The sequence below is a fragment of the Salvelinus namaycush genome, chromosome 41 (genome assembly GCF_016432855.1).
Source record: "Salvelinus namaycush isolate Seneca chromosome 41, SaNama_1.0, whole genome shotgun sequence".
NCBI lineage: Eukaryota > Metazoa > Chordata > Actinopteri > Salmoniformes > Salmonidae > Salvelinus > Salvelinus namaycush.
The window spans coordinates 8,196,807-8,213,987 of NC_052347.1; the positions used below are offsets into that span (position 1 = coordinate 8,196,807).

General features: G+C 36.8%; 1 protein-coding gene across 3 annotated transcripts; it reads right to left on the minus strand.

Moving 5' to 3' along the window:
- Positions 1 to 13,864: 13,864 nt before the first annotated feature.
- Positions 13,865 to 17,175, minus strand: LOC120034093 (ubiquitin domain-containing protein UBFD1-like). Of its 3 annotated transcripts, none has more exons than XM_038980523.1 (7): positions 17,057 to 17,175; positions 15,966 to 16,253; positions 15,652 to 15,860; positions 15,457 to 15,522; positions 14,634 to 14,739; positions 14,463 to 14,545; positions 13,865 to 14,309 (listed from the first exon to the last, which is right to left on the minus strand). In XM_038980523.1, exons 1-7 carry the CDS (start codon positions 17,070 to 17,072, stop codon positions 14,199 to 14,201), a joined length of 879 nt encoding a protein of 292 aa, XP_038836451.1. In that variant the 5' UTR covers positions 17,073 to 17,175; the 3' UTR covers positions 13,865 to 14,198. The 3 variants fall into 3 exon arrangements, with proteins under 3 accessions (XP_038836451.1, XP_038836454.1, XP_038836452.1); XM_038980526.1 differs by having other exon boundaries at positions 14,193 to 14,309; positions 14,414 to 14,545; XM_038980524.1 differs by having other exon boundaries at positions 14,193 to 14,309; positions 14,409 to 14,545.
- Between the last annotated feature and the right edge of the window lie 6 nt (positions 17,176 to 17,181).

Here is a 17,181-nt window from a genome sequence, read left to right on the forward strand (position 1 = left end):
ACTCACAGAACCTGGTAGGTCTGGCAGGTGAGGTCGCTGGTGCTGAGGCAGGCGAGGAGGCTTTCGGTGACAGATGCCAGGCGTGGCCTGAGCTTGAGCTTGAACCACACTCTGGTGAAGTTGACGTCGTGGAACATGGGCTTAGAGGCATTGAAGCTGAGCCCCTTGATCAGCTCCAGGATGGGCTGCAGATCCGTGCTCAAACTCTGTATGGGATATAACAGTGATGTCAGCATAAAGCACAAAGTCCACTTCATGCTTTCATAACACATTCAAAGTATTTGGTCAATTTCCCCCTGAAACTGTTGATCAAATGTTTCTCTCTTGTTGTACTGTACCATGAAGGAGTCTGAGTAGAATTGAAAGGCCATGTCCATAACTTCTTTGAGCCTGTTAATGTGCTCCTGGGTGTTGTTAATCCTCCTCAGCCCAGCACAGCTTAGGAAGCTGTCAAATGTAGCATTTGAAAACTAAAAAATATATAGATACAGAGATGCAAATATGAATCTCTTGTTTAGCAATTTTCAGTGAGGTATTTGGGGATTTATATTGAAGTGTAACATTTAGGGGGGAAACTCACGGGAGCACACGAACCCTCAGTCCTGTTACACATTCCACCGGTGGAGTTTCCATGGGTGCTAGTGATTACATAGATAGCAAGTTAAATCAATCTCTTAGCCCCCTGTCTAATCAGTGTTACATGACCACAGTGGCAATGAAGCAAGAAACATACTCAATTTGATTTAACTTACCTATTTCCCCCATCGCACAATGTAATACACTTGAGGTAAAAAAAGAAGACATTGTGATATTAGCATAGCTTGAAACATTGACATTATCACATGGATTTAATCAAAATGTCAGAATCAAACTGGTTTTCGATGACTAAGTACACCACAATAAGCACGTTCTCGACAACTGATCCCACCATTCATCAATTGAGAGGCTCTTAGCAAAACCTGTTTTTATTTTTAGGAACAAGAGCTAGCTAGTGTATTTTTCCATTACCAACTGTTTAAGATCTTGAAAATCCTGTTATTCTGTCTAGAAAAGAATGTATGTTACCTGGGCTGACCCAACGGTGAAGAAACCTACAATTAACAGAACATTCAAATGAAAGCATGAAACAGTAGGCAACATGGCTCTGTTTTAAGTGTAACATTGAGTGCCAGCCTTATATTCTGATGTTATGTGTGTCAAAAAAAAGTCTCATATGCATGTTTTAGATCAATTAAGAACAAAGTTAACAATGGAAGAGAAGGACGTTTACCCACCTGATCCCAGGACAGCTAAGATTAGGGCAAGACAATACCCATGATGTCTCATTTTGGCACCACAAGTCATTGGTTCATCCAATAACTACCTTGATGTAAAAAGACAGTCATGATAAAGTCACAACAGATTCACACCTAATTCACCGTGTTTCTTCCCATACTATACCACAACCAATGATATAGGGGCAGAGAGATTCAAAAAGCCGTAATAAAACGGACAACTTACAGAGATTATATTCATGTTAAATTGTTGTACTGATGCTGAATATTGACATAGATCTTACATGAGAATCTCTTGATTTGTGCAAGTCACTGAAAAGATGCTTTGTTAGCTATTTCTATTCTCATTGTCTTTTGCCTTTCCTTTTTCACCCACTTAGCGATAGTTTGGTCACCTGTTGTGATAACAGTACAATGCCACCCATGCAGCCTCTACAACAGTCATCTGTTTTCAAGGGCATCTTGTGTGTGTTCAAAAACAAATAAGTAACCAAAACTTTGTCTAAAAGTTATTTAACAATTCAAAGACAATTTCCTGAGACCAAAAATGATTTGAAGTATTCCTATATAAAGATGACTGAAGTAAGAGTTCACTGTAAAGACAGGGTAACTCTATCTATCCCCAGGCATGTACTCTCATGAATCATATCCAGGGGAAAAGCCTTTGACTATCAGTTACAGCTAATATGAAACACCGTTATAGGTATGGAAAATTTGTCAAAATATATGACATACAATAATTTGGCAAAACTAATCTCTTTCAAGAATAAATCCTTATGTTCATCCATCTATTCATCATTTGCAAAGTGAAAACTGAATCCTTTAAGTTTATAATAAACATTTGGTCATATTCACAATAGTAAAAGGACAATGAAGGGCTCACCTGACCTTACTGGCTGACGATGTGAGGTACCACTGAGCGAGAATGGATAAGTGGTGACATATGAGACACCCACAGGGAACATTTTTCAAAAAGGGTGGGGAAGGGTGTGATCAACAAGCAACCCAACATAAAACACAGATTAAGATGAGATTTCATTTGGATGTAAGGACAACCAAAGTTGACAAACAAGCTATACCAATATAAAGTTATAAAAATCTGGATAAATAAACTGACAAAATGATTCAAAAAGTAATTCTTCCAGTACATGTTTTTGCATACATGTACACTGAGTGTACAAAACATTAGGAACACCTGCTTTTTCCATGACATAGACTGACCAGGTGAATCCAGGTGAAAGCTATGATCCCTTATTGATGTCACTTGTTAAATCCACTTCAATCAGTGTAGATGAAGGGGAAGAGACATGTTAAGGAAGTATTTTTAAGCCTTGAGACAATTGAGATTGTGTATGTGTGCCATTCAGAGGGTGAATGGGCAAGACAAAATATTTAAGTGTCTTTGAATGGGGTTTGGTAGTAGGTGCCAGGCACCGGTTTGAGTGTGTCAAGAACTGCAACACTGCTGGGTTTTTCATGCTCAACAGTTTCTGGTGTGTATCAAGAATGGTCCACCACCGAAAGGACATCCAGCTAACTTGACACAACTGTGAGAAGCATTGGAGTCAAAATGGGCCAGCATCCCTATGGAATGCTTTCAACACCTTGTAGAGTCCATGCCCCGACAAATTGAGGCTATTCTGAGGGCAAAAGGGGGTGCAACTTAATATTAGGAAGGTGTTCCTAATGTTTTGTACACTCTGTGAATACAGTATAATACAATAAAATGATAATGAATTTGTAATATGTAAATAAAACGATGTAAATATTGATCCAACAACACAGCATCTCTTTTCTCTCCAGGCTAGGGTATATTTATACGAAACAAACACAAGGCCAAAAATAAAGAAATGTGCACTCTATAAAGCCTAGTTTTTATTTAATTGTATGACTGAACCTTTATGACACTGCCGAAGGCACTCTGTGCCAAAACAGTGGTTCAGTTATGTAATAGACAGAACATCTAGGAATATTATAGATTGTGTTACTTTCTTAACATTTTTCTAAGTTGATGATCTGTTAATATGTACCTCATTAACATTTGTTGAGTGTTCGTCTTCAGCTTCTACTTTACATAATAAATACAGGGCCAACATCACTTTGAATTGACACTGCTTTACTGCTCATTATAGACATGTCATTTTTCTGCTAATCTTCTTTGCCTTCTTTTGCCAAAGGTGGTTTAGTGTGGTTAACATGGGGGGTTTCAAGGGGCATTCTGTGACAAATATACTGGGAACTTATAAGTAAATAGAAAACTACGTAAATCCAAAGTAATGTGTAGGTAATGTGTACAGTACACTAAGTTCCAGTAGGTACTTAAAATGAAAACAATGTGATTGTGAATGACAATTATAGGTATAAACTTGAACAAACTGGATCAAGAAACACAATCAAACAATGCATTCTCCTTGGTGAGAGAAAACAATGCATTGCAAGACCCTATTTGTATGAGGGTTGTTAAGAAGGTGATTACAGATTACCAAGTTCTTGTACTTACAAAACTATGAACAACACCATGCGGGTTGTGAACGTCACACAAGAATGTGACACTGAATCTCAAGTTACAGTACCAGAGAACATGATTTAGGACATAGGACATATGCACTAAGACCCTTATTGGGATGAAAGATTACACTATTTTACAGTAATATGTTTATCACAAAACGATTTAGGTTAGATAGTCATTAATGTCACCACTTTGGTTACACAATATCATGCTTCAAACATCTTCCAATGTTTAAACTGTTGGAATTTCAAGTTATGCGCAACACATCAGTCTAGGGACCTAGACATTAGTAAAAGTGTATTCTGTCAAGGTGGCAGTTCCAAAAGCTACAAGGATATTCATTAAAAAGGTTGACATAGATTTAAATGGTTGACAACATTCACAAAATACAATAGGCTACTGCTGTATGTTTGTGGGTTCAGAGGGATTACGTCCTTAGACAACAGTGGGTTAGGTTAGGTAACGTGTCTCTGATGAAGCTATCAGAAAATGTGCATCTAGGAGGAGAGGTCATGCTACTTGGTGTAGGTCTAGGACATTGTGATAATCTCATAACAATCTTCATGAGAAATGCAAGACTGTCTCACTGATAGTTAAGGTTACGCAATTTTTTTGTTTTTGTTATGCATTACTGACTCCTTAGAAACGATTATTAAACACAAAAAAACATTTACTAATTGTAATGAGACTGGTGAACGTGATGATTAAGTACAAATCTGAATTAACCGCAAACAAGCAAGTTTGTTTTGAAAAACAACACATTTTCAATAATTTCTAGGTTGAGTAGTTCAGTGGGAAATGCACATAATTGAAATGCATTGAAAGCCCAGGCTGTAAGCCACTGAACATGTGACAACTGTGTAAGAAGTGTGGATACTTTCTATGACACTGTAACTATCATTGAGTATGTGCAGTCTCCATAACAAAATGTGCAATGGTAAAACACCTCATGCTGAAACATAGTTATATACAAAACAGACATTGGGCTGGCTGGTTTCCATTTATCATGTGAAAAGTATGTGGTCTGACAAGAGTGTTGTAAAATAAGCACTTGAGCTTTCCATTTGGTATACAAAAGTGCCTTTTAAACTGGTCAAGCCAGATGTAGCTACAGTAGTCGATCATATCATCAAATCAAATCTTCATTATTTTTGGTTAAGAAAATGAAACAAGGGTGTGTACTGTCAGGTAACGAGATGGAAAGAAGGTTTCATGAGGTCACTTCCTGACCCGACCGCGTCCTTTAACAACATTCTTCTTTAGGGTGGAAACCAGTGGCAAACAAAAACACCTGTTATAAAAGACGTTGCATCAGGGCTGAGTGTGTGTGGGTGTATGTGTGTATCCCACAACTGTTGCGAAGGAAGAAGTAAAAGATGTTAGGGACAATAGAGGATGATCCACAGATATATATAATACAAATCGAGGTGAGGGCAATGGAAATGCATATGGTAATTGATCTTCTTCAATTCGGTAAATGGCACTGTATGCTCTTTTCAAAGAATGGATCCCAGTCGGTTCAGGGCTATGGGATACAGGGGGTCGAGGGTGGTCTACCGGGCATTGGGATGACAAGCCATCTCGAGATGAGGCCTTTTAGCGGGTGGAATAGTAGGGACCAATTGGAGGTTTACTTAGTAGAAATGCAAATATCATGGTACAACTATATAGACACTCAATCATTATGTTACTTTTTAATAGTACGTTTACAAAAATATATTCTGATTAAAAGAATGAAAGGTGTGTCTCATTATGGTAAGTGGTGAAATAAGTATAGCCAGTTACAATTGTAATGGCTTAGCAGATAATAAGAAAAGACGATCAGTATTTACCTGGCTAAAAGAGAAGGATTATAATATCTATTGTTTACAGGAAACCCATTCAACAGTTTTAGATGAAGTTTTGTGGAAAAAGAACTGGGGGGGCAAAATATATTTCTCCCATGGGCAAAGAAATTCAAAAGGGGTGATGGTTTTAATTAACAATAATTTTGATCCAAATGTGCAAATTGTCCAAACAGATCCTCAAGGTAGATGGATTATTTTAAATATGTTATTGGACAATAAACAAATATGGCTTGTTAACCTATACGGTCCGAATAATGATGATCCAAGCTTCTTTGAAAATATATATAAGAATTTATCAACTCTACAAGCAACACTAGACTCTATTATTATAGTGGGAGATTTTAATACGGTCTTAAATACCTCTATAGACCGGAAAGGAAATCACACTACAAACTATCACCCTCAGGCACTTAAGGAAATCATGAATGTCATGGATATATTGGAATTAGTGGATATATGGAGACTTAAATACCCTGATTTAGTGAGATATACATGGCGGAGGCTGAATCAAGCTAGTCGTATTGACTACTTTCTTATACCATTCTCTCTGGCACCAAAAGTTAAAAAAGTGTTGATAGGGGACAGAATGCGGTCGGATCATCACATAATTGGCATATATATTTCTCTTACAGAATTTCCACGTGGGCGAGGATATTGGAAATTTAATCAAAGTCTACTAGATGATAAATTGTTTAGAACTAGGACAGAAGATTTTATAACTGACTTTTTCAGACATAACATAGGTACAGCAGATCCCCTTATTGTATGGGACACTTTTAAGTGTGCCTTTAGAGGCCATGCAATTCAGTACTCATCTATAAAACAAAGGGAATTTAGATCAAAAGAGTCCATATTAACAAAGGAAATTGAAGGACTAACAGTACAGTTAGATAGCAATAAAAACAGTACCATAGAGGCACAGAATAAGTTAGAGGAAAAACAAAAAGAAATGGAGGAACTTATTCAAGAAAGATCCAGTGTAATATATTATAAAAATAAAGCGAACTGGATGGAATATGGGGAAAAATGCACCAAATTCTTTTTCAATCTTCAATATAGAAATGCTACCAAAAAAAATGTATTAAAACTTGTTACAAATGATGGAGTCACGCATGATTCACCAAATGATATTTTGAAAGAGGAAGTAAAGTACTTTAAGAATATGTTTTCGTTTCAGGCTCCTCCATCTCCACTAACTGAAACTAATTGTATGGATTTTTTTCCTATTAATAATGTAAAATTAACATCTGTACAGAAAGACTCATGTGAAGGCCAAATTACAGAGGAGGAACTGCTTGATGCAATTGGGGCCTTTAAGGATGGGAAAACTCCAGGGCTGGATGGCATACCAGTGGAAGTATACAAAACTTTTTTTGATATACTCAAAGGACCATTATTAGCTTGTTTTAACCACTCCTATATAAATGGTAGATTATCAGACACGCAACAAGAAGGTCTGATATCGTTATTACTGAAACAGGACCCAAGTGGTATATATAAAGATCCAGTCCAATTAAAAAATTGGAGACCTCTTACACTTCAGTGTTGTGATGCAAAAATCCTAGCAAAATGCTTGGCGCATAGAATAAAAAAAGTTTTGTCAGATATTATTCATCCTAATCAGACAGGTTTTTTACATGGACGATACATTGGAGATAATATAAGGCAAGTACTGGAAACAATAGAACACTATGAAATATCGGGGACACCAGGTCTGGTTTTCATAGCTGATTTTGAAAAGGCTTTTGATAAAGTACGACTGGAGTTTATATATAAATGCCTAGAATATTTCAATTTTGGGGAATCTCTTATAAAATGGGTTAAAATTATGTATAGTAACCCTAGGTGTAAAATAGTAAATAATGGCTACATCTCAGAAAGTTTTAAACTATCTAGAGGAGTAAAACAAGGTTGTCCACTATCGGCATATCTATTTATTATTGCCATCGAAATGTTAGCTGTTAAAATTAGATCAAACATTAATATTAATGGATTAGAAATCCGTGGCTTAAAAACTAAGGTGTCATTGTACGCTGATGATTCATGTTTTCTTTTAAAACCACAACTAGAGTCTCTCCACGGCCTCATAGAGGATCTAGATACCTTTGCTATCCTCTCTGGATTAAAACCAAATTATGATAAATGTACCATATTACGTATTGGATCACTAAAAAATACACATTTTATATTGCCATGTAGTTTACCAATTAAATGGTCTGACGGAGATGTGGACATACTCGGTATAAAAATCCCAAAAGAAAGAAATGATCTCACTCCAATAAATTTTTATAGAAAGTTAGCAAAAATAGATAAGATCTTGCTACCATGGAAAGGAAAATACTTGTCTATTTGTGGAAAAATCACCCTGATTAACTCTTTAGTCATATCACAGTTTACCTATTTGCTTATGGTTTTGCCTACACCTAGTGACCTGCTTTTTAAATTATATGAACAAAAAATATTCCATTTTATTTGGAACGGCAAGCCAGATAAAATTAAAAGGGCCTATTTATATAACGAATATGAATTCGGAGGGCAGAAATTATTAAATATTAAAGCATTAGACCTCTCACTAAAGGCATCAGTCATACAAAAGTTATACTTAAATCCAAACTGGTTCTCTAGTAAATTGGTACGAATGTCTCATCCTATGTTCAAGAAGGGCCTTTTTCCCTTTATTCAGATTACACCTGCTCACTTTCGGTTGTTTGAAAAGGAAATAATCTCCAAAATATCCTTATTTTTTAAACAAGCCTTAGAAAGTTGGTTGCAATTTCAGTTTAATCCACCTGAAAGGACGGAACAAATAGTACAACAAATATTGTGGTTAAATTCAAATATAGTAATTGATAAAAAAACTGTATTTATCGAAGAAATGTTTAAAAAAGGTATAATTTTTGTGAATGATATCATAAATAGGACTGGTGGAGTTATGTCACACATGCAGCTAACACAGACATATGGAAATGTCTGCTCTACCCAAAATTACAACCAATTAATTGCAGCATTACCACAAAAATGGAAGAGGCAAGTAGAAGGGGAAAAAAGTAAGGAACTTGTATGTCGGCCCTGTATTAAAGAACATAAATGGTTAAAGAAAAGTGTGATAAATAAAAACATATACCAATTTCATTTAAGGACCAAAAAACTGACAGCTGTGCCATATAAATTGCAAAATAGTTGGGAAGAGATTTTCGATGTACCCATTCCATGGCACATGGTTTATGAATTGATACGCAAAACAACGCCGGGTTTCAAAACTTCGAATTTTTCAATTTAAATTACTGTACAAAATTCTTGCAACTAATAGAATGTTATATATATGGGGTATACAATCTTCCCAGCTCTGCAGATTCTGTTGTGAGGAGGCAGAGTCATTAGATCATTTATTTTGGTATTGTCCATATGTAGCTCGTTTTTGGTCACAGGTCCAGGAATGGCTGAAGAATTGCAACATTTGCCTAGAACTAACGCTACAGATAGCAATACTGGGGGATTTGAAAAGCCATAGTCAATCAATCAATAATATAATAATTATTTTAGCAAAAATGTTTATTTTTAATTTACAATCTGTAGAAGCTATGAGAATAGGAAGGTTCAAATCTTTTGTGAAGCATCACAGCACAGTTGAAAAATATATGGCAAATAAAAATCCGAAATGGATGATGTTGGAAGATAGATGGGAAGGGTTGAGTGGAACTGAAGGGTGGGACTAATAACAAGATAAACAATGTAGGGCATACGGGATCTGTGAAATGTGTATAGGTGCGGAGCTTTTGTGAAATAGCACAGTTACAAGTGGAAATAAAATTGGATGGACAACAGAAATAGAGGAAGGACTAAGAACAAACAAGAGAGAACTATTATAAAGTAGTCTGTGTCTGTAAAATAGGTATAAGATGTATAAATTGAAGGTAAAAGCAGAAGTGTTTATTAGTTTACTCCAATTGGGGGAGCGGTGGTAGGGTTGCGGGGAATAATAATAAAGGTATATTCTTTAAAAAAGTATGTATGTCTATATAGGTATGTGTATGTATATATGTATATATGTATGCATGCGTGTATGGATATATATATTTACCCAAAAAAATATGGGGGATTGGAAATGATGCAGACAATTACATTGGAAGCAACATTCTTTCCGCAATATTAAGCTGATCCACCCCAATAAAAAAAAAAGAAAAAAAAAAAAAAAAAAAAAGACGTTGCATCTAATGTTAAACTTTTTAATATTTTATGTCTGGACGTTACCCATTAAAAGTCCACTGCTCTACTGTCTCAAATTAACCTGAACAAGCGTATCTTTGTGGTGAAAGTCTTACAATAAACCTTTTGAACTACTGATTAGATCACCTTTCAGTGTGCATGATCTCTATAGGACATGGCATAAGAAATGTCCCTAGCCTATGGCATCCCACTTAGACCATTTTTATACTAAGAATTACAAAACATCATCATAAATGTAAACAATTATCGTTTTTATTCCTTTACATTTCAAGCAGTGATGCTCAATCAACATACTTTAAGTAGTAACCATAAATGAATCACATGAACAGAAGTACTTTTCCTTTGTAAAAAAAATTATTGGTTTACCTGAGGAAAATCAACATGCTCAAAATTGTTGTAGCTTTTTCCTCATAACACATTAACAAAAACCTGGTACAGAGTCTCTCACTTAGACAACATATGAGGTTTGTACGTGGCATATTGGATGGTACTCTTTGGCCTGTAAAAAGAAAGATGTCCAACACTCATATCTACCTTTTGTTTGAGCTCTGGAACTTTATATAGATCAGGGAGACTGTTGATAATGGATTATGGTACACACTAGTTAGGCAACCATTGACTGTCGAATAAGTGCGGCTAACACTGCTGCCTGTAGTGATTTGGGGCCATTTTTTAACTACACTGAACAAAAATATAAGCGCAACATGTAAAGTGTTGATCCCATGTTTCATGGGCTGAAGTAAAAGATCTCCGAAATGTTCGATACACACAAAAAGCGTATTTCTCTCAAATTTTGTGCACTTATTTGTTTACATCCCTGTTAGTAAGCATTTCTCTGTTGACAAGATAATCAATCCACCTGACAGGTGTGGCATATCAAGAAGCTGTTTAAACAGCATGATCATTACATAAGTGCACCTTGTGCTGGGGCCATTAAAAACCCACTGTAAAATGTGCCGTTTTGTCACACAACACAATGCCACACTTCACATGTTTTGAGGGAGGGTGCAATTGGCATGCTGACTGCAGAAATGTCCACCAGAGCTGTTGCCAGAGAATTGTATGTTCATTTCTCTACCATAAGACACCTCCACCTCCATTGTTGGAGGATTTTGCAATACATCCAACCGGCCTCAGTACCGCAGACGACATGTATGGTGTCGTGTTGGCGAGCGGTTTGCGGATGTCAACATTGTGAACAGAGTGCCCCATGGTGACGGTGGGGTTATGGTATGGGCAGGCATAAGCTACAGACAACAAACAAAATTGCATTCTATTGATGGCAATTTGAATGCACAGAGATACTGTGACGAGATCCTGAGGCTCATAGTCATGCCTTTAAGGTATCCAACAGATGCATATCTGTATTCTCCAGTCATGTGAAATCTATGAATTTATTTCAATATATGACCTGTAACTCAGTAAAATCTTTGAAATTGTTGCATGTTGCGTTTATATATTTTTTCAGTGTAATTTATTCACTACTGTATAGCTAATATAACACAAAATCATTTACCATGTTTCAGAGAATCTACATTACAACGTTTGGTAGTTTGAAAGAGCCATTAAACCAGCCTGTACGATGTCACAAATATACTGACAAGAGAGGGCTGTTTGCGCAATCAGATTGAATCATTATTATGAAAATGTGTAAGACTACTGGACTGCATTTGCTGACCACTTAGGTGCATTTTTTATATTAATAAGGTCTGAGGAGATACAACCAAGGATGAATAATAACCCATTGAGTATACGAAAGGGTGATGATCTTCACTGGAAACTTGGAGCCACCTGGGTTAAAGGGTCAGGTCTTTCTCTAGCCATGTCGATGTCAATAAAAATGACTTTATATTCATAGACTGGAAACTGAAATATTATTATAACAACTGTAACCATTGTAATATTATCATTATAAGCATCATAGTTGTATGTCAAGTACAATGTTTAAATTGACGGTTGTCTGACAACTCCAAGAGATGGTTGCAATATATGTTTTTTAACGCTAGACAACACTGATATGTTCTTATAAGCTAGATTCTTAATTGACATTTAGTTCAATATCTGCTCAGTTGATGACCTTATTACTGGCAAAGGTATAACCAGTTAATATCACTACAATGCCAGTCCCAAACAACTTATTTCAGTTATTTGCTTTTAAAGTGTCTGTACATTTTTTGCAGATTTGAAAAAATACATTTTTATGCTTTGGAAATTTGTATGGACATTGGCAAATGCAAAGCAAACTTGGACTTTGTATGCTTTTCAGTGTTTGAATACTTCTTAAATTAAATAAAGCAATGTATATGAATGTTGCAGTTACTAGTTTTTATCTGTATTAAATACATTAAGGCCTTTGCATTTCTGAGAAATTATACCCACGGCAGATGATATTGCTATAAACGAGAAATGTAAAAGTGTGACATTCTGGCCCTCTCCTGTAGGAACAGCATAGTGCATCTAAACCAGGGATGGGCCCTCGGATCAAATGTATTTTTAATTCAGTGGGTGTCTCAGTTACTGTTGCAAGCTAGAATAGTAGAATACACAAAGTGCAATTTCAAAATTTGGTTGAGCATTAGCAGTTTTTCTCTTGTTATGTCAGTCACTGATAGTCACTCACATAGCCCATTTCAGCTAACCATTTTTAGACTGGTAAATTAGTGTAGCGGCCAGCTACAGTATCTAAACTTAGTAATCATGGTCGATTTACCGTCCGGGAGGCCCCCATTGATTTTGTTAGTCAGTCTTACTCAGATATCATATTAAAAACATTTATCTCTGTCCACCCTATGGCAAAATGTGTAGAATTACAGGAAAGAGGAAAACAGTTTTTTGTATGTTGCCCCAGGGCAAAATTTGTAGAATTATATAAAAATGTGTTATATAATTGCAAGATCTTCTCTCTGAAACATGACAAAATGTGTAGAATTGCAGCAAACTTGCTTTAAAACAGCAACACTTTCTCTATACCCTATCACAAAATGTGTAGAATTGTACTAAATAAACTCTAAAGGAAAATGACATATCCGCTGTCAAGAGGGAGGTTGCTAATGTGGTGATGAGGGGGGGACTTTTTTTTCTTCACCAGCTGTCAGAGCAGCTCACAGATCACTGCACCTGTACATAGCCCATCTATAAATAGCCCAAACAACTACCTCTTCCCCTACTGTATTTATTTTGCTCCTTTGTACCCCAGTATTTCTACTTTGCACACTCATCTACTGTCAAATCTACCATTCCAGTGTTTTAATTGCTATATTGTATTTACTTCGCCACCATGGCCTATTTATTGCCTTTACCTCCCTTATCTCACCTAATTTGCTCACATTGTATATAGACTTATTTTTCTACTGTATTATTGACTGTACGTTTGTTTTACTCCATGTGTAACTCTGTGTTATATGTGTCAAACTGCTTTGCTTTATCTTGGCCAGGTTGCAGTTGTAAATGAGAACTTGTTCTCAACTTGCCTACCTGGTTAAATAAAGGTGAATAAAAACTGCGGCCCATGAGTTCAGATTTTTTGTGACCCCAACAGTTGCCCATCCCTGATCTAAACCATGTGATTATACTAATTCCCTTTGCATGTGACAGAGGCCTCATGATAGCATGACATTGGATTGCAGTAATGCTCAATATCTGGCCTGATGCTGAAAAGAAACATGTTCTGAATCATCTGTGAGATTATTCCACACCATACCACAGCACCCACCCTTCTTCTTAAATAATCAACAGAAATCCCACCTCAACTATAAATGATGATTGTAAATAGCAAAACTTACATAAGTTTCTTACTACTTTAAATTATATAGTGATCTATTTCTGCTGAGGGAATCTTCATACATTTCATTAGATGTTTCAATAATTTCTGTTAACATGAACATTTATCATGACTACAGGTAAACCAGTATCTTGAGACCATTAGAAACCGTATTCAACTTTGGCAAGTTTGCTTGTGTTGAGCCATAGAATAAATAAACATAGGCTACCATACAAGTGCAGCTATATAATTTTTTCTTAAATATATTTTATTACTTTAAGAATAACTGAGAAATGCATCAGCAATCTCTGTACATTTAGTTTTATTGTTTTCCCTTGGGTTTGCGCAAAAAAAAATGAACGATGAACTGGGCTGAGGAATATGATGCTGCCTCATAGTGCACTTGAAACCCCAAATAATATGATTAGTCCTTAGGCATCCTTCAGTTTGCTTCTAATATGCTTCAATGTTAAGTTCCTTAGGACTCCTTGTTGTCTCCAGATCCCCATTTTCATATGTTCCTGTTCTAGATCACAGTTCTTCAATGTCAATAATAGAGGCACATTAGAAATAGAGGCACATTAGAAATACTGCCACTTTCCAAGGACTGTGTCTTTGATTGCATCAACAAACTGAATTGGCACCCAGTAGACCCAATACTGAGAGGCTTCTGTTGGACCCAACTGAAACGCCTAGGAAAGTGAATGACAGAAAATGAATTGCACCATAAATGCCAGTAAGATATCTACTTTTAACAAAATAATGTATGTGTTTATGGAAAAAAAACATACATTACATCAACTGCCATTCTGGCTTGTGCAGTTTGTAGTAAGGAAACGTGTTACCATCATGTGATAATCCTCATGGCCTTCAATGGGTTCAGTCACCACATGTTTGATGGAGCCCATTGGGATTTTCTCTGTCCTCTCTGTAGGAGAGAATATACACAGATAAGGGTGAGTGCCATAACACTTTTTCCTTATACACAATCCAACCAAACCAGGGGGTCATCTCACCCTTAGTTCCAATCCACAGTTGATCTTGTTCCAGTTTGAAGGTGAGACGAACTTTTCCACCAGATTTGTTGTACATTCCAGCTAAAGGCACTGTTGGTAAGCGTTCCTGTGTAACAAATGAGAGATCACTTGCTGGTCATTAGTGGAAGAACAAGGAAGTAATTCACAATGAACCATCTCCAAGCTCCTGACCGTGATACAGTGGAAATATCTGTGAGAAAATTACAAACAGGGCAATATACACTGAGTATACAAAACATTAGGAACACTTGCTTTTTCCATGACATAGAATGACGAGGTGAAAGCTAAGATCCCTTAATGATGTCACTTGTTAAATCCACTTAAATTCAGTGTAGATGAAAGGGAGGACAGGTTAAAGAAGGATTTTTATGCCTTGAGAAAATTGAGAAATGGATTGTGTATGTGTGCCATTCAGAGGGTGAACAGGCAAGACAAAAGATTGAAGTGCCTTCGAATGGGGTATGGTAGTAGGTGCCAGGCGCACTGGTTTGTGTAAAGAACTGCAACGCTGCTGGGTTTTTCACACTCAGTTTCCCGTGTGTATCAAGAATATTCCACTACCAAAAGGACATCCAGCCAACTTGACACAACTGTGGGAATCATTGGAGTCAACATGGGCCAGCATCCCTGTGGACACCTTGAGAGTCCATTCCCCAAGGAATTGAGGCTGTTCTGGGGGCAAAGGGAGAGGGGCTGCAACAATATTAGGAAGGTGTTCCTAATGCTTGGTATACTCAGTGTAAAACAACCATTAAAAGCATACTTTCCCAACCATCATTAGGGTTTTGTTGAAAATACTCACCTTCGTTCCTTTAACAGATGGCATTATGTCCTCTGGTTTGCCTTTGTCCAACACCTTTCTGTGTTGCTGAAATTCAATACATTATTATTTTAAGTTCACAGTTGAATAAAAAATATCATAACCTGTGACTATACCTTGGGCAAATAAGTTGTTTATTTACAAATATGGAACTCAAAAGACGTTGAAAAGTCCTACTTTTTGCCGACACAAAGGTTCCTTTTTGTTTTCTTCAGCTTTAACTTCCTGCTGAATAACCTCTTTTGGAGTATTTACAGCTAGTACATCATTTATTGTAGATCCAACCACCATTATTTTTGCACCATTTGTAACTTTAATTTCACGTAGCGTCTTATCTTCTGGTAGCAGGCCTTTGTACATCACCTTCTGCATAGCAGGTGGAAGACCTATTAACATAGAGAAAAAGAAAGGGCGGTTGAGAGACATTAATCAACACTGTGACTGTTATACATATCCAAGTAGTTAGTACGCAAGCCTAAACAACTACTTACCAGTGAGTGAATGGATTCGCTCTTTCAGTTTGGCTCCAGTGCCATCTAACGGAATTTTGAGATCATACTTATTCTTGTTCCAAATAATCTTTAGATCCACCATCTCCTTTCCTTCATCACTGTCATCTCCATTGCTGACAGTAGGGTCCTGAGTTGAAGAGCTTTCCCCGGCATTATCTGTCCGAGACACAGTTTCCAATACTTCAGCATTCCCTTTGCCAACATTTTCACACAGTGGTTGTGGCTCTTTCAACGTGGCTTCAGTTTCCATTACGACTTCTTCACTTCCTATGAAAGGATTATGAAAGGCATAGCTTAACGTTAGCTGACAATTCTCAGCTCCACAAGAATTCTCAGCCAGGCACAGCTATGTCAAAGCCATAGTTGGTCAAAACTCAATGTCTGGGAATAGTTTGTCACATTAAGTCTCCTCAGCCAAGTAATAACTAGCAAGTATGGCTTCATGCAGTTCATTTGTTATGACAAAGCAGCTGCAAGCAACTGGCTGGTTGACCTATTTGGTATTCTGTGGGTCGTTTAGCCACGTTAGCTAAGTCTGACATCTCACGTGGCTGTTAGCGAGCTGCTGTAGCTTATTTGCAAATAGCGCTAACTTGCTAGCTACCTAGTCATGCTAGCTAAGTTAGCTGACACAACCAAGCTACATTTGCAGTCAGATAGAGTTGGCTAGATATTTAATATAACTTGCTAGCTTATAAATGCCTAATATAGCTAATGTTGATAGCTACAAAATAACATAGTGATAGCTACACTTATTACATTTGCCCTAGGTTTCTAGAATCAAATTACAACTTATGTAACAGTAGCTCTAGTTATTTTGGCTATGTAACAAAATCGAAAGAGCTAACGTTAGCTAGCTAAATATGGTTGGCTAGCAGCTAGCCAGTGACCAGGATAACCGGGCGAACATTGGATTATGAAGAAAATATGATTTTAAATCCCATTGACATGTTGAATTTGCACCAACGCCAGAAATACAATTAAACGTCTACATTAATGAATTGAAAATTGCTAAATTGCACCGCATAGATATGTGGGAAAGCATAGCATTATATTTTTTCAATACCTACCATCCTGGGTCGCCATGATGATTGTGTACAATATGAAGTGAGACTGCTGGGAAACGTACACGCTGACGTGTATTGGTCCTACGGGGCTTCCATTGACTGTAAAGCGTTTGATAAATCTCAACTGT

Excerpts from the sequence above, each read along its gene's own strand:
- LOC120034093 (XM_038980523.1), bottom strand. Across the intron at positions 15,523-15,651 it reads AACCTTTGTGTCGGCAAAAA|CAACACAGAAAGGTGTTGGA; the intron begins GTAGGACTTTTC and ends ATTGAATTTCAG. Across the intron at positions 14,546-14,633 it reads ACTGTGGATTGGAACTAAGG|AGAGGACAGAGAAAATCCCA; the intron begins GTGAGATGACCC and ends TCTCTCCTACAG.